The following is a 22628-nucleotide window of genomic DNA, read 5'->3' as shown; positions in this document are numbered from 1 at the left end:
CTGTTGAGAGAAAGGAGATCAAAAAATATATGGAAAAGAGTAATAAATATTATACAGTTGAAATTAAACTGAACAGCTAAGTTTAAAGAACACAGAACTATAGTTTCATTAAGTATTCTAAGAAAGTGTACTGTATTTACTTTTCCCTTCCATTAATAACAGAAGAAAAAAAAAATTCAATTAATTTTTTAAAAAAAATGAACACACCTGAAATGCAACACACTTTGTTACATTTGTTTTTATAACTTGTTTTTATTATAACACGTTTTCTAACTTGTTTTTATACAATAAACAGCCATTCCTACATTTCTGTGTACATTTCATAGGAATTTTCTTCATTATGCAAATGTATCATTGAAAGCAATCAGCAATGCCCCACTCCTCTTAATAAATGCAAAACATAAAATTAATAAAAGTTGTACATATTTTCTGGTTCACAATTGCTAATACCTTTCCAATAAATGGAATTTCATTTTTAAAAATAAACTATGCATCATTCTTTGTATTAGTGCATAAGATAAATTTGTTATAGGACCTGACGTTCCTTCCTGTTGAGTATAGCAAAGATGTTCAGAAAACTGCTCTTATCAAAACAGTTTCTCTTTGCTAAAAATACTCTCTCATATAATGTAAAACTTTTTGCTTTATAAAATTAAAAAAGTTTAATAATGATGTGGAAAAATAATGAAGGCTGCAAATGCTTAATTCTTAAATGCACTCCTTTTTATCCTGTCTTGCACAGTTACATATAAAATTTAAAAGTAAAAAACTTACTAACAACCTGGTATCTACAAGGGGAATTTTCCTTTGCAGACCCCAGAGACTGCAATTAGTTAATTAGTTAAACGGCCATGACATAATAGCTAGTACATTATGGTAAAAGTACTACTTTTCTGATTTTCTGGATTGTGCTTATTTTAACAGAAGTTAACTAAGTTGGTTGGTTAATTTTTTTGTGTAAATATGTAAGAGACAGAATAAAAGGAGCATTTTAAAACTAACCAATATGGTGTTTCCCGTTCAAGTGTTCATTACCTATGTGTTCCCTTACAAATTATACATTATAAGTGATGTGAGCATGCAGATTAGACTGATATAAATTTAGTTTTCTTAATTATATAGATTAAAAGTTATACTCTAAGTGAGAGTTGTAGTTTTCATCAACTGTCCCTTCGCCAATGTAATGTCATTCTGATATTTCATTAGAACTAATTTTGTCTATTGCAGTAAAAGTTTTTTTAACCCACTTCAGTGGATTAGCCTACTAAAGAAATTAAAAACAATTTTGTTAGCTGAAGAGGTTGCCTGTAATTTTATACTCTGTAAAATAATATTTTGGAGGTACAGAATCACTGATTTCTTCACCATAGAAAAAATGTATCTCATGAAGGCATGTGAAAATCAAGTAAGCACAGTCTGATTGGCTTGATATCATACATATCCATTTTATTTTATTGGCATTGTTAATTAAGCAAAAAAAAAAAAACTAAACAAAATACATTCAACGAAAAACAATCTCTGAAAATATGATTTAATATAACTAAAATACATGTAACATATTCTTTAGAGGCAGACTGGGGTGGTGAAAAATTTCCTGCTGTATCCTCCCCTGACTCTGGGTCCAATTCTTAAATTTATGAAAAAACATCGGTAGAGAGTTATAAAAATTTGTTTTATTCTTGTTTTCAGAATTTTTAGCATATGAACTGGTTTGTTTATAATATACTGGCTTGTGCACTCTGTGTCTATACAAATGTATGTTCCAGGCCAATTTGCAGGTTGCGGATATGTAAGAATTCTGTATTCCAGGCTGAAAAACCCAAATCTGCTAAATTAATTATTTTTTAAATTACTCCATAAAGAAATTTAAAAGAAAGATAAGCAGCTTTTAATCACAATTATTGATGTTCATTTATACCTTCGCCTAGCTGTTCCATCAACAAATAGCCTCATCATCTCCTAGTGCACTGGTTTTCAACAGGGGAGCCACAACAACATTCCAGGGGTGCCTGGAATGGTTTAAGTTATTTAAACTTAATTTTTTTTTAAAAAATTTATATATTTATTTCATTATAAAAAAGGTATATGGTATCCTTTGTACAGTATCTTTTTAATTTTGTGGTGATCTATAACTGATGTTTATTTAGTACCTCTATATAAAGAATAAAATTATTATATATATAATTTGTATTATGAATTGTAATTTTGTTTATAGTTATATTATTATTATAACTATCATATAACATTTTTTTTAATATTATATATATATATATATATATATATATATATCTCTAAGAGGTAGAAAATTGAGTAGGGGTGCCACAAAATAAAATTACTTAGGGTTGCCGTTATTAAAAAAAGGTTGAAAGCCACTGTCCTAGTGTTGCAAGCCTTATGTATAAGTTTTGATTAGAGATAAATTAAACACTAATATTTTTATATATGTATAATTTACATTACTATTTTTTCCTATTTCTGTTATTTAAAAATTGGATTTCTCTATTTTCCAACTCACCTTAAATGCAACCCTCCTTTATCCATTACTTTTAACTATTTGTCATTTTTGGTTTTCCCGGTCCCAAAAATAGCTCAAGGCCTCGAAACTTTTTTTTTTTTTTTTTTTATGTAATCCCCAAACACGAGAGGTATTAGAACCTATAGTACTTAGTACAGTGCTTGGGTTGGAGGTTGAGAAGACGATATTTGTTAATATAGGAATTGAACTTCTGTAGACTGTAATTTTCAGGAAATACACATGAAGGAAGGTTGTTCCAGAAAACAGCAGTTGAATGAATAAATGAGGAAGATGAAAAGTTGGTTCTGTGAGTTTGAAGTTGGACAGTAAATGGATGTTGGCTGGTAGCGGCACGTGTTTGGACTGTTTTGAAAGAGAGAGCGGAAATTATAGAAGCCAATTCAGAAGAACAGTGCCCATGGAAGTATCTGTAGAAGAGGCACGCAGCAGAAACAGTATGTCTATGAGACAGCGAGTGGGGAGACCGTTAGAGATGAATCATTAATTACTCTTCTGAATGGAATCAAGAAGCCTGAGAGGTTTTGGGGGCACAACCCCAGATGTAGGAACAATATTCCATGGCAGGGCAGATTTGCAATTTATACAGAGTGAGTAGCACTTTGGAAGAAAAGTAATGCTGAAAGCAAAAGAGAAAACCAAGTTTATTATATGCAGAGGAAGCAATACTTGTAATGTGCTTGTGCCTGAAGAGATTAGAAGTCAGGGTAATCCCCAAAAGAGATATATCATTTGCCTAGAAATCGGAGTGTCACTAAAGATAAGCATAGGAGCAGAATAATCCTTTTTGCGAGATATAAGACAAGATTGATTTTTAGAAGGGTTGAAATCAACTAAGTTGTCTTTGCCCCACTGGAGAATTACCTGAAGATCAGCATTTAAGGAATTGATAGCAGATTTTCGAGAAGTTGAAGCTGATTGAGCAGGGCAAGGTTTCTCAAAATGGAAAGTGGAATGCAATGTGCTATCATCGGCAAAACTATGGATAGGATTTCCAGTCAATGGGAGAAGGTCATTAATATACAAGAGGAAGAGAGTGGGGGAAAGAACTGAACCTTGGGTGACACCAGCATTAGTGGAAAAGTCAGAAGACAGAGAGCCATCTACCATCACCCTCAGTGAGCAATCAGAGAGAAAACTGGATAACCAATTACAAAAAACAGTTGGCAAACCATAAGATGGAAGCTTGTTTAGAAGACCATTATGCCCAAATATGATTGAAAGCCTTTGAGATGTCAAGAGCAACTACTTGTGTTTCACCAAACCTTTCCATTTAATTAGTCCATAAAGGGGTAACATAAGCCAGAATATCACCAGTGGATCGACATTGACGGAATCCATATTGACGATCGTTGATCAGACAGAAGGTTTCTAGGTAGTTTAAGAGTTGGCGGTTAATTGATTTCTCCATTACTTTAGAAAGAGTAGAAGTAATTGCAATGGGACAATAATTGGATGGGAGGGATTTTTCACCCTTTTTAGGAACTGGCTGGATATGAGCAAATTTCCAAGCAGAAGGAAAAACACCTTTGGAATAAGAAAGTGAAAAAAAGGTGGCAAAGAATAGGAGTAAGTTCAAGAGCACAGGTTTTGAGAACAAGTAGAGAAATACCATCGGGACCTGGAGCTTTCTTAGCATCAAGATTCGTCAAAATCCTTCTGACATCCTTTGGACGGAAGACCACAGGAGGCATTGAATGGATCGTGTTGGGAATGGTGGGAGGTGTTTTACCAAGATCATTAATTCATGAGTTGGAAGAAGAAAAATGGGATGCTAGCAGGTCAGCTTTATCCTTGGCTGAAGTGACAACAGAACCATCTGGTTTGGACAGAGGTGGGAGCAGAGATGGGCAAAAGTTGTGGCCAAAAGCTTTGGCAAGAGACCAGAATGCTGGTCTCTTGCCAAAGACCTGTTCAAACTCTTATTTGGACTGATTAATAACTGCTTTACAATTGTTGTGAGCTTTGATGTAGGCAGAAAATGAAACTGAAGAATTACAAACAAGTCAATACAATATGCAACATTCTTCTCTTGAACAGCCTTAGCACATTTATTGGAAAACCAGGGTTTAGATAAAGGACGAGATTTCAAAGTGGAGTGTGGAATAAAGGATTCCATTCCTGCAAGAATAATTTCACTGACACAATCTCAGCAAACTTTGACATCAGAAGTTTTGAAACACTAATCCGCCCAAGGAAAAGGAGAAAAGAAATCTCGCAGGTCATTCCATTTTGCATTCTTGTAATGCCAAACAACACGAGGTTGGGAATAGCCATGAGATAAAGGCTCCATTGGAGAAGAGACAATCACCAAGTTGTGATCTGAAGTGCCTAAAGGACCTCTCATTTCGACCGTGTACTAAGAAGGGTTGTTTGTGAGAAAAAGATCAAGCGTATGATTAGGCGTATGATCAAGCGTAGGCTGTATGATTAGGATTGTCTGGCATTCTTGTAGGTAAATGAACAATCTGTGCTAGGTCATTGGTAATTGCAAAAGTCTCAGCATCTCGACCAGCTGGGTTGGTGTGACTAGAAAATGGAAGTCAGCTGGAGTTGTGAACATTAAAATCACCAAGGAAAATTATCTCACTGTTAGGAAAGTTGGACCTGGAGAAAGTCAAGTTGCAAAGAGAGGAAGTCAAAGAGCTCCAAGTGATTAGTGGAGTTGGGAGAACGGTAGAGACAACAGATGAATTTGACACAATGAGGTAGAGAGATTTTAAGCCAGAGGAGATCAAAGAGAGGAGATTACAAATTGCCAAGTCTCTGACAGGGAATATCAGAACGGACATATGCACAAGTACCACCTTTGAGGCGAAAGGAATCATACATTGAATAATTTGGGCATCTGAGATGAGCAGTAATTGAATCAACTGATAACTGAGATTCTGTCAGAAAAAGTACATGGGGTTTGGCAGACTGCAAGTGGAATTGGACATCGTTGAGATTAGATTTGAGACCACGTATATTTGTGAAATGAATTAGGAAGTGTTGGGAGGTTTAGATCTTTTTGCTTTTGAGGCTCCTTGTTACTAACAGTTTGCCCTTGCATGACTTAGTAATGCCAACTGACATTTTATTGACAATAATGCTACCAAATTGAAATAGTATGGACTAATCGTGGCTCTATTCCAATATAATGCTTTATATACAAAGGGTACTAGGAAAGTTTTGCAATACAGCTTTGTTTATTTAATTTTTTCAAAGTAATTTCCTCTACATTCAATACACCTCTCCATCCTCCAAAACCAATCTTTAAACCAGTTCTGCCAAGTTTCACTATGGAGTAAAGCACACTCGTTGTCCCAAGCCCGTAGAAGGTCCTCATCACTGGAAAACCGCCTCCCTTTTAGCTTCAATTTCACATGCGGGAACAGTGCAAAGTCACAGGGAGCAAGGTCTGGACTGTAGAGAGGGTGCTCGAGAAGTTTCAGTCCTGTCGTGGTCAAATATTCGGTGCAGGCTTTGGCGCGGTGAGCTCGAGCATTATCGTGATGGAGGTACCCGGTGTCCATTCTTGACTTTGGCCGCAGGTTCTTCATAGATCCAATGACTTTAGGCGGGCATTGTTCAGTATACCACTTAGCTGTGACTGTCTTCTGCGTGTCCAAAAACGACACGTTCCACAATTCCACTCGATTTGAAAAATACAGCTATCATTTTCTTCTTTACAGATCGGGATTTTCTGACAATTACGGGTGTGTCGTCATCATCAAAGACCCAAACTTTGTTTTGAGCCTTGGTCGGCAGATCGTAATAGTACAACCAAGTCTCGTCACCTGTCACGATGTTGTTCACATACCGAGATTGTCCCTTATCAAACTTTTTTAACATCTCCCGGCACCAAGTCACACGTCGTGTCATCTGCTGTTCAGTCAGTTGATGCGGCACCCAGAGAGAACAAAGTTTCTTCACGTGCAAATGATCTTGCAGAATCGAACGAATTGCTGGTGCATTTAGGCCCAAAGTATCCTCTATCTGTTGATAGGTCACTCGCCTGTTTTCGTCAAGCATTTTCCTCACAGCAGTAATGTTTTCCTCCGTAACTGACGTTCGTGGCCTTCCCGGCCTCTCAAAATCCTCCAGAGTGAAATTTCCCCCTTTGGAATTCTCTATACCACCTGAATATCGTTGTACGATGTGGACAATCATCATCTAGTGCAAGAGTCATTTCTTCTAAGCACTGGTCTATGGTTAAACCACGCACGAAATTATACCGCAAAACTGTCCTTATCTTGTTTCGTGACCACGATGCCATGAATAACTGAGCTCATCGACTTGGTGCGGCGGCTACTATGCACGTATGAACATGTCTCAACATGCAGCAACAAGCAGCTTCCTGTGATTCATTGTTGCGTCATATTGCAAAACTTTCCTAGTACCCTTTGTATATTGCCTCTGGATAATCAAGATTGATATAATAAATTTAAATGCTATAACTACTAATGAAATGCAAACTTACCATGCATGTGAATAAGGTGTAGCTAGAAGCAGCTTTTGTGCTTTTTTCCTTTTGAGGCTCTTTGGCATTTTTTAACTAACTAAAATGGAAAAAATATATATATATATATATATATATTTTTTTTTATATATACACGCACATTTGCTTATTTCAACTCAAAATAAAAAAAAATCTCTCCCCAGGATAATAAAATGCTAGTAGGGTTAACAGAGGTCCATTTATCAAAATGCAATTAAAAAAAGTTGTTTCGTAAAAACAATATTAGAAATTCAGCACGTGTAAATACACGTATTACACATAATTATGATAGTGCGGCTGTGCCAAATAAATGCCCATTACATGTGGGTGGAAGCAAGATTATTAGCACAATATACAGTTATACAAGGAAGAGTATCTACAGAACTGTTTAAGTTATACCAGGTGGTGATAAAATAAGTTTCCCTATTCAGGAGACCCTAGTGTCAAAACAGTCAGAGTTAGTGCTGCAAAAATTGGTGGATATGTCATTTAGGGTATGGGGAAGTGATTTGTAGAATAAAAAAAAATTAGTTAAAATTACGCCAACAGAGGAAAAACAGCACTGCATATATATAAAAGTTGTCATTTATTTCAAGACATGCTGCTTACGGAAATGACATCCTGTTAGATAAAAGAAGAAACTTGCTGCAGTTCTGGCCAGCTTGATCAGCAGAGCTCAATCCCTGTGATTTCTGCTATGGGGATATCTGAAAGACAGAATTTACTGTGGCGGCACACAGATGCTTGCCAATTTGAAAATAAGCATTAAACAGCATGTAGCTAACATCCCCAATGAGATGCTATAAAATCTTGTCGCACACAGTCCTCAGTTTTCAAAAAGTCATCTCAAGTGAAGGAAAGCACATAGAACAATATCTGTAGATTTCTAAGTTCTGATGTTAAAATGTAATCCTAAGTGTATTATACGCCTAATGAATCTGATGAGTATAATGAGCAATTGTGCAGAGAAAGAGAGTGGGCCAGTAAATCATAGTGTCTTATAATGGGGGATTTTAATTTCCCAGAGTTTGACTGGAATTTGTGGGTTGGACACATACGCACTAGCAAGGCTTTTGTGGATTTATTGGATGATTGTTTTTAACAGCAGCATGTTCAGAAAGCAACTAGAGAGAGTAATACTCTTGATCTGATTATCAGTAGTGATTCTTCATGCATTAAGAATCTGCAGATAAAGGAACCACTAGGCGGCAGTGATCACAGTGTGCTGAAGTGGGATTTACTCAGAGGTAACTACCATCAGGGGTAAAGGAAAGGGTTTTTACTTAAATGAGGTATAAGTATACAAAATTACATGTATGTAATTTTGTATACTTATACCTCATTTAAGTAAAAGAGTAACAACAAGCCAGAACCTTTATAAGAGTAATAGAGTTGGAATAATAGTAATAGAGTAATAAAGAGAAATGGAGTAAGATTAAAAGAGTTGGGTGACATGAGTAATTACAGACCTGTTACTTCAACTTCTGTTCCAGAGAAAATAATGGAGTCACTGGTTAAAGAGGCGGCTCCTTAGCCAGGTGGAAAGGAGCAGCAGTGCGTAGCACACGCTTCTTCTTGTTTAGACTGAGGTTCGAGCCCGTCACCACCAAATACGGAGGATGCGGAAAGGTCAGGGAATGACCACCGCATATCCCGGAGCAATATGGCCTTAGTAGCTAATGCTCCTAAAAACAAAATAACAAACAAACACTGGTTAAAGAAGCACTACGGAATCATCTTGACAAGACCACAATTATAATTCAGACACGGCATGGGTTTGTTAAGGGAAAGTCTTGTCTCACCAATTGGATACTAGATGAGGTCACAATGTGCTCACCAATTGGATACTAGATGTGGTCTAACCCAAGCACGGTACTAAGTACTATAGGTTATAACACCTCTCGTGTTTGGGGTTCTCATAAAAAAAAAAAAAAAAAAAGGAACTGCAGGCAAAAAATAATTTTGATATCATATACTTGGATTTTAGGAAAACTTTTGATACTGTTGCACAGGGAAGACTGCTTTACAAATTGGAGTGGTATGGCATTAAGGGCAAGTTGGTGCAATGGATAAAGGGATTGTTGAGTGAGAGACAGCAGAGTGGTAATAAATGGATACTGCTCTACATGGACTAATGTTATTAGTAGAGTCCCCCAGGGTTCACTGTTGGGCCCATTGTTGTTTTCTGTATTTATCAATGATATTGATGAAGGTATATATCAGACAATGTCCAAGTTTGCAGATGGTACAAAGGTTGGCAGGGTTATTAATGACAGTATGCTACTGCAAAAGGACCTAGTAAATTTGAGCAAATGGACTGAGAGGTGACAACACTGAAGTTTCACACTGACAAATGCAAAGTACTGCATATGGGAAGCAGTAACTCCAGAGATATGTACCACCTGTGTAGTACTACTCAGGTGGTAGAGAATCAAAAAGATATGAAGTTTTCTGAGCAGTGCAGACAGGCTGCATTGGGTTTTGTCAGTGATATACAGGAATTTTGCTTCTCTTACCAAGAAAGACTTAAGTTCTGCAAATTACATTGTCTGGAGACTAGTTACTTGCAAGGTAATCTGATTGAGGTGTAAGGCCTTGAATGGTTTGAGCAAGCTGAATTCTGATGGGATTCTTCCTCTTGCTCAGATTACGCACCTGAGGAAAGACAGTTGTTGAACAGATGTGTGGAAATTTGCCTTTAGCCAGCCGGTGGTTAATTGCTGGGAGAAGTTTCCATCTGTCATTGTAGAAGTTGACAGCTGAAATAAATAAATTCAAGGCAGAACTAAACAAACTTTTGGAGTGAATGGGTGAGTGAAATGGGAAGGTAAGTTTGTTTGTTTTTTTTTTGTTTTTTTTTTTGGTTGATGCTGTATAAGCTAGCTTTCTTATATCATATGCCTCTACTAATGCTCATGCTATAAAATTTAACAACGGTCAGAAACCACTATAGTTATCTTTATGAAAACAAAGCCCTTCTCTATAGCTTTACCATTTTTTTTTTCCTTGACTGATGCTATATAAGCTTACTTGCTTGCATCATTCGCCATTACTACTACTACTAATAGTGCTTGATAACAGTAGAACACCCAGAAATTTTGTCTAGGAGGGGGAAAGAGGACTAATACATTCCAATTTGGTAGATTTATCAAGCACCAACAAGTCCAACCATCCATCCAGTAATTTAGTCTTGTGACTCGTCTGTTCCTATGATAAGCCATCTCCACTTCTCTCTACTGTATCATTTGTTTAAGTTCTTCAAAATTTCAAAGTCCTACTTCAGTCAGTACCATCCCAATGAAGGTATTTTTTGGTCTTCCCCTAGGGCATTTCCCCTCTACACTCCCCTCCATAGCCTCCAGAAGCAATCCACCATGTCATATCACGTGTCCCACCCATTTGAATTCGATTGATCTTATTCTTTAAAGAAATTTTATTTGTCCTTGGACACGTCTTAATACTTCCTCATTTGACACTTTTTCAGTCTATTTAATTTGTTCCATCTTGCACCAGCACATCTCAGAGGCCCCAAGTCTTTTTGTCTCTCTTGTAAGAATCCACGTCTCAGCTGCATAAAGCGCCACTGAACAGATATGCCATTATTATCTTCTTCCTAATCTTCTTTCTAATTGGCATTAGTAGAGGCATATGATGTAAGAAAGCAAGCTTATACAGCATCAGCCAAAAAAAAAAAAAAAACATTTCCCATTTCACCCATCCATTTATTCTAAAAATTTTTGTCCAGTTCATCCTTGAATTTATTTAAGCTATCAACTTCCACAACAGATGGAAGTTTGTTCCAGCAATCAACTACCCGATGGTTAAAGACAAATTTTGGCACATCTATTCTCCAACTGTCTTTACTCAATTTGAATTTATTTCCCCCTCAGGTGCAGAAATCTGAGCAAGAGGAAGAATACAATCAGCACTGAGCCTGCTCAAACCATTAGTAAAGGGCTTATATATCGCAATAAGATCATCTCGCAGATGCCTAGTCTCCAGCCATTGCAGCTTTCGGAACTTAAACCTTTGTTTCCATCACCAGTCTTGTTGCCCTTCTCTGTACTCGCTGAAGCAACTCTACATCCCTCCTAAAATGAGGCCTTCAGACCTGTATGCAGTACTCAAGGTGTGGCCTGACCATTGCCTTATAAAAAAGGGATAATCACCTCTTTATTCCTACAAGTAATATTCCTGTATGTCACTAGCAAGACCCCATAACCTGGCAGCCTGTCGGCACAACTCAGAAAACTGCCCCCCCCCCCGGAGCTTTTTCATTCTGTACCACCCTGAATGTACCACACAGTTCGTACTATACAAGTTGATATGCAACCAAGTTACAAAGGAGGTTAGGCAGGCGAAGGCAGATTACAAGAAATCCTTGGCAAGGGATGCAAAGAAAAACAGCAAAGAGTTCTTTACTTATGTAAACTAGAAGGAAGGGGATGAATCAGATTGGTCCACTTGATATTGATGGGTCAACTGTTGATGATCCTGCTCAGGTAGCTAACAAACTAAATGAATATTTTGCATCGACATTCACACATGAGGAGTTATTCAGCGAGAGGAATGCCAGAGGTGTATTCAACTCTAGCAGTAAGCTACAGAATCTTGAAATAACTGGGAGTAAAGTGGAGGAGAAATTGTTGAAGATAAACACAAGAAAGGCACCCAGGGTGGATGGGATCTATCCAGTTATATTAAAGGAGGCAGCAAAGGAAGTAAGCAAACCCTTAGCCATAATTATGAGAGCTTCCGTGGACTCAGGGGAGGTACCCATAGACTGGAAATGTGCAAATGTGACCCCAATTCACAAAGGAGGATCAAAGGCTGACAACTAATTATAGACCTGTGAGCTTAACTTCTGTTCCAGGAAAATTAATGGAGGCACTGGTTAAAGAAGCACTGCAGGATCATTTAGACAAGACTTCAGTTATAGCTCGGACACAGCATGGTTTTGTTAAGGGGAAGTCTTGCCTGACCAATCTGATTGGATACTGTGATGCAGTCACAAAAGAACTGGATGCAGGGAATAGCTTTGATATTATATACTTGGATCTTAGAAAGGCTTTTGATACTGTTGCACATGGAAGACTGCTACACAAATTCGAGCAGTGTGACATTGGAGGCAAATTGCTGCTATGGATAAAGGGGTGGTTGAGGGGGAGAAGACAGAGAGTGGTAATCAATGGACACTGCTCATCGTGGACTAATGTAATTAGTGGAGTCCCTCAGGGCTCAGTGTTGGGTCCATTATTGTTTTCTGTATTTATAAATGATATTGATGATGGTATATCAAGCTTAATGTCCAAGTTTGCAGACGATACAAAGGTTGGCAGGGTTGTCAAGGAGGGCAGTACTCAAGGTGTGGCACTACTGACACTATGCTGCTGCAACAGGATCTGGAAAGGTTGAGCAGATGGGCTGAGAGGTGGCAAATGAAGTTTAACATTGACAAATGTAAAGTACTACACATGGGAAACAGCAACCAGAGCAACGTATCAACTCTGTGGTACTACACTGACAGTGGTAGAGAATGAAAGGGACTTGGGGGTGGTTGTGCAGGCGGATATGAAATTCTCTGAGCAGTGTAGACGGGCTGCAAGAGTAGCTCATGGAGTATTGTCAATGATATACAGGAATTTTTCCAGCAGGGATAAGGAGGTGATTATTCCCTTGTATAAGGCAATGGTCAGGCCACACCTAGAGTACTGTATACAGGTCTGGAGGCCTCATTTCAAGAAGGATGTAGAGCTGCTGGAACGAGTACAGAGAAGGGCAACAAGATTAGTGAATGGAACAAAGGGGTGCTCTTACGAAGAAAGGCTTAAGTTTTGCAAATTACAGTGTCTGGAGACTAGGCACCAGCGAGGTGATCTGATAGAGGTGTATAAAGTCTTGAATGGTTTGAGCATGCTCAATGCTAATGGGATTCTTCCTCTAGCTCAGAATAATCACCTTAGAGGGCATAAATTCAAATTGAGGAAAGACAGATGTAGGATAGACGTGCGGAAATTTGCCTTTAGCCAGCGGGTGGTTGGTTGGTAGAACAGACTTCCATCCCTTGTCGTGGAGGTTGACAGCCTAAATAAGTTTAAGGCTCAGCTGGACAGGTATTTTGAACGAACAGAGGGGTGAAGTGGAAGTGGGTTTTTTTTTTTTTTTTTTTTGGCTGATGCTGCATAAGCTTGCTTTCTTGCATCAAATGCCTGTACTAATGCTAATTTCTCTGGGGTTCTGCTACCCGTATGCAGTACCTTGCATTTGTCAATATTAAACTTCTTTGCCCATCTGCTTGACTTTTCTAGATCCTGCTGCAGTAGCATACTGTCATTAACAACCCTGCCAACCTTTGTATCGTCTGCAAACTTGAACATTAAGCCTGATATACCTTTATCAATATCATTGATAATTATAACAAAATAACAATGGGCCCAACACTGAACCCTGAGGGACCCCCACTAATAACATTAGTCTATGAAGAGCAGTGTCCATTGATTACCACTCAACCATCCTTTTATCCATTGTAGCAACTTGCCCTTAATGCCATACTGCTCTAATTTGTATAGTAGTCTTCCATGTGCAACAGTATCAAAAGCTTTCCTGAAATCTAAGTATCAAAATTATTTTTTGAATGCAGTTCCTTTGTGACCACATCATAGTATCCAATCAAACTGATCAGACAAGATTTTCCCTTAACAAACCTATGCTGTGTCTGAATTATTGCTGCAATCTTGTCTAGATCAGTGCTTCTCAAACTGTCTCTGGTGAAGGACCAGTTCCTTTTATTTCCTGGTCTTGGCACATTATAGCCTTAGTAGCTAATGCGTGAATAAAATCAAACCAACCAACCAACCTTTTATTTCCAATTCATCACAGACCAGTACTTTTGTAAAATACAAATCTCACAGACCGGTAATGGACAAATCTTCTTTCTTGGACCAGTTTTCTTGGGACTGGTAACAAACAGTTTGTGGACCGCCACCTGTCTGCAGACCACACTTTGAGTAGAAGTGGTCTAGATGATCCTGCAATGCTTCTTTAACCAGTGAGTCCATTAGTTTCCCAGGAACTGAAGTTAAACTAACAGGTCTGTAACTACTCAGTGTCACCTTATGATCCCCATTGTGAATTGGGAATAGATTTGCACATCTCCAGTCCGTGGTGACTTACCTTGAGTCCAAGGATGCTCCCATAATTATGGCTAATGGTTTGTCACCTCCTTTAATATAACTGGATGGATCCCATCCACCGGAGGTGCCTTTCTTATGTTTAACTTCAACAATTTCTCCTCCACTTTGCTTTGCTATCACAAATCATTTAGCTCCCCATTAGAGTTTAATAAGCTTCTGTCCTCCTTTCCTACAGAATTCCTCATGTGTGACTGAAGATGCAAAATACTCATTCAGTTTGTCGGCTATCTGAGCAGGATCATCAACAGTTGAACTATCGATATCAAGTGGACCAACCTGATTCGTTCCCTTCCTTCTAGAGTTTATATAAGTAAAGAGGTCTATAGCAATAACAGCACTAATTTTAGAGTTTATATAAGTAAAGAGGTCTATAGCAATAACAGCACTAATTTTAGAGTTTATATAAGTAAAGAGGTCTATAGCAATAACAGCACTAATTTGTTAATTGAACCTTGTCTGACCAATTTGATTACCTAACTATAATGCAATAACAAATGGAAAAAATTTTTACACCATAAACTAACTTCAGTAAGGCTTTTCATGCTGCTCCACACAAAGGACTGCTCTACAAATTGGAGTAATGTGGAACTAATGGACTCTGCTTGAACTAATGCCATAATTGGATTCCATTTGGGTTCAGTGCTGAGCCTGTCATTGTACATTAACAATAGTGACAAAAGCATATCAATTTGGACTTGTTAATAAAACAATAAAAAAGGTTTGCAGGGTGGCTAACGAATCAGGGTATTACATTGACTCAGCTTTCCTTTAAATGGTAAAAAAATTAATAAAATTTAATAATAATAAAATTAATCGCATTATTCTTTATATAAAGAGAACTCAGTCATTACAAGAAAAAAAGAATAAAATAAATAACGCACTCTGAATATGAAGTCACAAAGGAGGTTAGGCAGACAAAGGCAGATTACGAGAAATCTTTGGCAAAGGATGCTAAGAAAAACAGCAAGGATTTCTTTACTTATAAACTCTAAAAGGAAGGGGATGAATCTGATTGGTCCACTTGATATCGATGGTTCGACCGTTGATGATCCTGCTCAGATAGCAAACTAACTGAATGAGTATTTTGCATCTACATTCACACATGAGGAGTTATTAAGGTTTGAAAATGCCACAAGGTTATCAAATTGTAACAGGGTGCTTAATGATTTTGTAATAACTGAGAAAAAAGTGGAGGAGAAATTGTTGAAGTTAAACATAAGAAAGGCACCGGGGGTGGATGGGATCTATCCAGTTATATTAAAGGAGGCGGCAAAGCAACTAAGCAAACCCTTAGCCATAATTATGAGAGCACCCTTAGACTCAGGGGAGGTCCCGACGGACTGAAGATTTGCAAATGTGTCCCCAATTCACAAAGGGGGATCGAAGGGTGACACAAGTAATTACAGACCAGTTAGTTTAACTTCTGTTCCGGGTAAAATAATGGAGTCACTGGTTAAAGATGCATTGCAGGATCATCTAGACAAGACTGCAGCAATAATTCAGACACCGCATGGGTTTGTTAAGGAAAAGTCATGTCTGACAAATTTGATTGGTTATTATGATGTGGTTACAAAGGAACTGGATGCAAAAAATAAATTTTATATCATATACTTGGAGTTCAGGAAAGCTTTTGACACTGTTGCGCATGGAAGAATACTGTACAAATTGGAGCAGAATGGCATTAAGGGTAAGTTACTACAATGGATAAAAGGATGGTTGAGTGGGAAAAGACAGAGTGGTGATCAATGGGTACTGCTCTTTGTGGACTAATGTTATTAGTGGAGTCCTACAGGATTCAGTGTTAGGTCCACTGTTGTTTTGTATATTTATCAATGATATTGATGAAGGTATATCAGGCTTAGTATCGAAGTTTGCACATGATACAAAGGTTGGCAGGGTTGTTAATGACAGTAATGGCAGTGTGTTACTGCAACAGGATCTAGAAAATTTGGGCAAATGGGCTAAGAAGTGGCAACTGAAAGTTTAATTTCTGAAGCTTCTAACCAAATGCAAAGTACTGCATATGGGTAGAAAATGAAAAAGACCTGGGAGTAATTGTGCAGGCAGATATAAAGTGTTATGAGAAATGCAGACAGGCTGCCAGGGCAGGTCATGGGGTGTTGTCAATGATATACAGGAATTTTGTTAGAAGGGAAAAGGAGGTGATTGTCCCTCTGTATAACGTACTCAGGGGCTTACATCTGATGAGTATGGGCTTGGCACACCCAGGGTCCTGAGCTGGATATCATCATTCTTCTCTTCCTTGGTGATTCCCTTCTACTTCTCTCTCTCTCTCTCTCTTAGGGTAACTTGAGAAATTTTTTTTCCGCTGGTGCAGCATAAGCCTCAGGCTTCCTTGCACCATATAGCTAATAATAAAGGCAAGTTAGGCTATGCCTTGAGTACTGCTTGCGGGTCTGGAGGCCTCATTTTAGGAAGGATGTAGATTTGTTTGAGCGTGTACAGAGAAGGGCAACAAGATCGGTGAGGGGAATGAAGGGATTCTCTTACCAGGAGAGGCTTAAGTTCTGCAAATTGCAGCAGCTGGAGACTAGGCACCTGTGAGGCGAACTGATTGAGGTGTATAAGGCCTTGAATAGGTAGAGCATGCTGAATTCTGATGGTATTATTCCACTTGTTCAAATTACAAACCTAAGGGGGCACAAATTGAAATTGAGGAAAGACATGTAGAATAGATGTGCCGAAATTTGCCTTTAGCCAATAGGTGGTTAATTGCTGGAACAAACTTTCATCTGTCGTTATGGAAGTTGATAGGTTAAATTAATTTGAGGAGAAACTGGACAAACATTTAGAGGGAATGGTTGTGTGAATTTTTTTTTTTTTTTTATTCTGGCTGATGCTGCATAAGCTCATATGCTTGCTTTCTTGCATCACATGCCACTACTTTTTTTTTTTTTTTTTTGGTAATTGTTGGTGCAACGGCTTCTGAGGCCATAATGCACCTCCCAAGGTTTTGCAGTACTTTGATCCAAGCCCGAAGCGGGATTTGAACCCGCGACCTTTGGGTTGCCAGGCAGGCACTTTACCCACCTGGCTAGCCCGGTCAACCATGCCACTACTACTACCTACCATATATTGAGGGTTTAGTGTCAAACAACATTAACTACAAAACTGCATTTTTGCTTTAGCATTAGTAGAGGCATTTGATGCAAGAAAGCAAGCTTATGCAGCATCAGCCAAAAAAAAAAAAAAAAAAAAAAAGTAACATAAATAAATAAAAAATAACAACTTCACCCCTCTGTTCATTCAAAATACCTGTCCAGCTGAGCCTTAAACTTATTTAGGCTATCAACTTCCACGACAAGGGATGGAAGTCTGTTCCACCGACCAACCACCTGCTGGCTAAAGGCAAATTTCCGCATATCTATCCTACATCTGTCTTTCCTCAATTTGAATTTATGCCCTCTCGGGTGATTATTCTGAGCAAGAGGAAGAATCCCATCAGCATTGAGCATGCTCAAACCATTCAAGGCTTTGTACACCTCTATCAGATCGCCTCGCTGGTGCCTAGTTTCCAGACACTGTAATTCGCAAAACTTAAGCCTTTCTTCGTAAGAGCACCCCTTTGTCCCATTCACCAATCTTGTTGCCCTTCTCTGTAGTCGTTCCAGCAGCTCTACATCCTTCTTGAAATGAGGCCTCCAGGCCTGTATACAGTACTCTAGGTGTGGCCTGACCATTGCCTTATACAAGGGAATAATCACCTCCTTATCCCTGCTAGAAAAATTCCTATATATCATTGACAATACACCATGAGCTACTCTTGCAGCCCATCTGCACTGCTCAGAGAACTTCATATCTGTCTGCACAACCACCCCCAGGTCCCTTTCATTCTCTACCACTGTCAGTGTAGTACCACAGAGTTGATACGTTGCTCTGGGGTTGCTGTTTCCCATATGTAGTACTTTACATTTGTCAATGTTAAACTTCATTTGCCACCTCGAAGTCCATCTGTTCAACCTTTCCAAATCCTGTTGCAGCAGCATAGTGTCAGTAGTGTCCTTGACAACCCTGCCAACTTTCATATCGTCTGCAAACTTGGACATTAAGCCTGATATACCATCATCAATATCATTTATAAATACAGAAAACAATAAAGGACCCAATACTGAACCCTGAGGGACTCCACTAATAACATTAGTCCACGATGAGCAGTGTCTATTGATTACCACTCTGTCTTCTCCCCCTCAACCACCCCTTTATCCATAGCAGCAATTTGCCTCCAATGTCACACTGCTCCAATTTGTGCAGCAGTCTTCCATGTGCAACAGTATCAAAAGCCTTTCTAAGATCTAGATATATAATATCAAAGTTATTCCCTGCATCCAGATCTTTTGTGACTGCATCATAGTATCCAATCAAATTGGTCAGGCAAGACTTCCCCTTAACAAAACCATGCTGTGTCCTAGCTATAACTGAAGTCTTGTCTAGATGATCCTGCAGTGCTTCTTTAACCAGTGCCTCCATTAATTTTCCGGGAACAGAAGTTAAACTCACAGGTCTATAATTACTTGTGTCAGCCTTTGATCCTCCTTTGTGAATTGGGGTCACATTTGCACATCTCCAGTCTGTGGGTACCTCCCCTGAGTCCAAGGAAGCTCTCATAATTATGGCTAAGGGTTTGCTTACTTCCTTTGCTGCCTCCTTTAATATAACTGGATAGATCCCATCCACCCCAGGTGCCTTTCTTGTGTTTATCTTCAACAATTTCTCCTCCACTTTGCTCTCAGTTATTACAAGATTCTCTAGCTTACTGCTAGAGTTGAATACACCTCTGGCATTCCCCTCACTGAATAACTCCTCATGTGTGAATGTCGATGCAAAATATTCATTTAGTTTGTTAGCTACCTGAGCAGGGTGATCAACAGTTGACCCTTCGATATCAAGTGGACCAATCTGATTCATCCCCTTCCTTCTAGAGTTTACATAAGTAAAGAACTCTTTGCTGTTTTTCTTCGCATCCCTTGCCAAGGATCTCTCATAATCTGTCTTCGCCTGCCTAACCTCCTTTGTAACTTGGTTACATATCAACTTGTATCTATCATAGGTGTCTGTGTCACGTGTTAATTTGTATGTATCCCATGCATTTTTCTTCTCTGCCATATGCCTCATTAGTTCATCTGACATCCATTTAGGCCTAAACCTTGAACAATATTTCTTAGTTGGTATGTAAAGCCTAGTAGCTTCCGAGATAAGTTCTTTGAATGCTTCCCATTTTGAATTTGCTGTTGGCAATATCATCAGTTGATCCCACTGTATAGAATTTAAATACTGTCTCAGTCCATTGTAGTCGCCTTTATGAAAGCAATACCCCTTCCCTTTACCCCTAATGGTAGTTACCTCTTTGAGTAACTCCCACTTCAGAACACTGTGATCACTGCCACCTAGTGGTTCATTTATCTGCAGATTCTTAATGCATGAAGAATCACTACTGATAATCAAATCAAGAGTATTACTCCCTCTAGTTGCCTCCCGAACATGCTGATGTAGAAAACAATCATCCAATAAATCCACAAAAGCCTTTCTACTGTGTGAGTGACCAGCCCCCAAATTCCAGTCAATATCTGGGAAATTAAAATCCCCCATTATAAGACTCTCTGATTTACTGGCCCACTCTATTTCTCCGAACAGTTTCTTATTATACTCATCAGAGTCGTTAGGCCTATAGCACACTCCTACTCTCAATTTTGATCTCCCAATGCTTATGTCACACCAAACTGACTCGACACTGCACTGTCCAGCGATGTCGACTGGCTTCACTTCCTTGGATTTTATGTGTTTTTTTAACTAATAGCATAACCCCTCCTACCTTCCTATCCTGTCTATCCTTTCTGTAGACATTGTACTCCCCAAATTCCAGTTCTGCATTCCTTACATCTGTGTGACACCACGTCTCTGAAATCCCCACAATATCTGCCTTTGATGTTTTGAGCAATACCTCAAATTTAAGATATATTTAGTTTTACCTTATATAAATAGTGCATATCATGTCACACAGCTGTATCTCTCTAGTAATTTACAAGTTGGCTTGGGTTATAAGCACATTTCCGGTAAACCAAGAAAATGTCAAATGACTTTTTTTTTTTGGTTAATTACAAAAACGTTTACTACAAAATGATTTGTAGATGGTTAATTTAGGTGCGTATAACATTATTATGTCGTTACCTACCTTTTATGTTGTTTCCTATAAGTATTATTACGCACAAACGACGTTAGTTGCTATTACCGCATTATACATGTTTCGTACTTGCCTACCAGTACTACACTGTGCTATGTTATACTGCTTGGAGCACGAGGGGTAGGTAATACACAACTACTCTAAATGAAGCTGCTTAAAATTCTTACCACTACCAATCGATAGCGCTGCTGGGAGGGTAATTTTGGTTTAGTTTGAACATTAAAGCAAAAAAATGAGTAAACTAAATAATAGTGTTGATATTGTAATTGTTCATGTGATTATTTAGTTATTTATAAAGTAGGTATTTGAGTTGTGAAGAAAAACTTAAATGATGTAAATATTTCTAAAGTATAAAGAGTTCTTAATTTATATTAAAAAAAATGTTAAACCGTTCATATACTGGAAGATTCAAATCGACAAATAAAAAAACTGATCTCTAATTTTGAGTGAAGAACTTTCTATTTCTCTTAAGACCCTCAACGTTCTTATCAAAGAGCGATCCCTATTGGCAATGGCCAGAATGAGCGGGCTATTTGAAACTGATAATACAGCCAGTCCCCACCTTACGTAATTCTCGACTTACGGAATCGACTTTACGTAAGTTTTTGCAGGCCGGTGCAAACTTAAAAAAATCGTGGAAGCGTATTTGGCATCCCGTAGGAATAAATGGAGGCATCGTGAAACATCGTAATGTAAACCAAACAACACCTTGTTTTTTTTTTTCGTAATTCGTTCCAAGACCTCAGATGTTTAAATTTTCTCTATATTATAGAGCTATTTATCTCCCTAAAAGAACATTTTTATAATGGAAATTGCACTACACTTTCATCGTTATCATATGTTCCCTTATAAGAATCAATTTTGAATGGTTTTGTGATACTTTTCAAAAACACCTTTAGCATTAGCATTAGCAGAGGCATATGATGCAAGAAAGCAAGCTTATTCAGCATCAGCCAAAAAAAAAAAACCCACTCCCATTTCACCCCTCCGTTCGTTCGAAATACCTGTCCAGTTGAGCTTTAAATTTGTTTAGGCTATCAACTTCAACAACAAGTGATGGAAGTCAGTTCCACCAACCAACCACCCGCTGGCCAAAGGCAAATTTCCGCACATCTATCCGACATCCGTCCTTCCTCAATTTGAATTTATGCCCTCTGAGGTGATTATTCTGAGAAAGATGAAGAATCCCATTGGCATTGAGCATGCTCAAACCATTCAAAGCCTTATACACCTCTATCAGATCACCTCGCCGGTGCCTAGTCTCCAAACTCTGTAATTTGCAAAACTTAAGCCTTTCTTCGTAAGAGCAACCCTTTGTTCCATTTACTAATCTTGTTGCCCTTCTCTGTACCCGTTCCAGCAGCTCTACATCCTTCTGGAAATGAGGCCTCCAGACCTGTATACAGTACTCAAGATGTGGCCTTACCATTGCCTTATACAAGGGAATAATCACCTCCTTATCCCTGCTAGAAAAATTCCTGTATATCATTGACAAGACACCATGAGCTACTCTTGCAGCTCGTCTGCACTGCTCAGAGAACTTCATATCTGCCTGCACAATTACCCCCAGGTCCTTTTCATTCTCCACCACTGTCAGTGTAGTACAGCAGAGTTGATACGTTGCTCTGGGTTACTGTTTCCCATATGCAGCACTTTACATTTGTCGATGTTAAACCTCATTTGCCACCTCTCAGCCCATCTGTTCAACCTTTCCAGATCCTGTTGCAGCAGCATAGCGTCAGTATTGTCCTTAACGACCCTGCCAACCTTTGTATCATCTGCAAACTTGGACATTAAACTTGATATCCCATCATCAATATCATTCATAAACACCGAAAACAACAACGGACCCAACACTGAACCTTGAGGAACTCCACTAATAACATTAGTCCACCTTGAGCAGTGTCCATTGATTACCACTCTCTGTCTTCTGCCACTCAACCATCCCCTTATCCATAGCAGCAATTTGCCTCCAATGCCACACTGCTCCAATTTGTGCAGCAGTCTTCCATGTGCAACAGTATCAAAAGCCTTTCTAAGATCCAAATATATAATATCAAAGTTATTCCCTGCATCCAGTTCTTTTGTGACTACATCATAGTATCCAATCAAATTGGTCAGGCAAGACCTGCCCTTAACAAAACCATGCTGCGTCTGAGCTATAACTGAATTCTTGTCTAGATGATCCTGCAGTGCTTCTTTAACCAGTGCCTCCATTAATTT

General features: G+C 38.6%; 1 protein-coding gene across 1 annotated transcript in view; it reads right to left on the bottom strand.

Moving 5' to 3' along the window:
* Nucleotides 1-20527, bottom strand: part of LOC150091720 (uncharacterized) — a 92923-nt gene extending 72396 nt beyond the window's left edge. The window contains exons 1-2 of the mRNA XM_090369451.1: nt 20397-20527; nt 6996-7074 (exon numbers count right to left, since the gene is read on the bottom strand). Of these exons, the coding sequence (XP_090225577.1) occupies nt 6996-7063 (68 nt within the window). The 5' untranslated portion in view covers nt 7064-7074; nt 20397-20527. The remainder of the gene's footprint in view (nt 1-6995; nt 7075-20396) is intronic.
* Between the last annotated feature and the right edge of the window lie 2101 nt (nt 20528-22628).

This window comes from Mastigoproctus giganteus, chromosome 1, assembly GCF_048544385.1.
Source record: "Mastigoproctus giganteus isolate SK-2022 chromosome 1, ASM4854438v1, whole genome shotgun sequence".
Taxonomy (NCBI): Eukaryota; Metazoa; Arthropoda; class Arachnida; order Uropygi; family Thelyphonidae; genus Mastigoproctus; species Mastigoproctus giganteus.
This window is presented reverse-complemented; position numbering and strand designations above follow the sequence as displayed.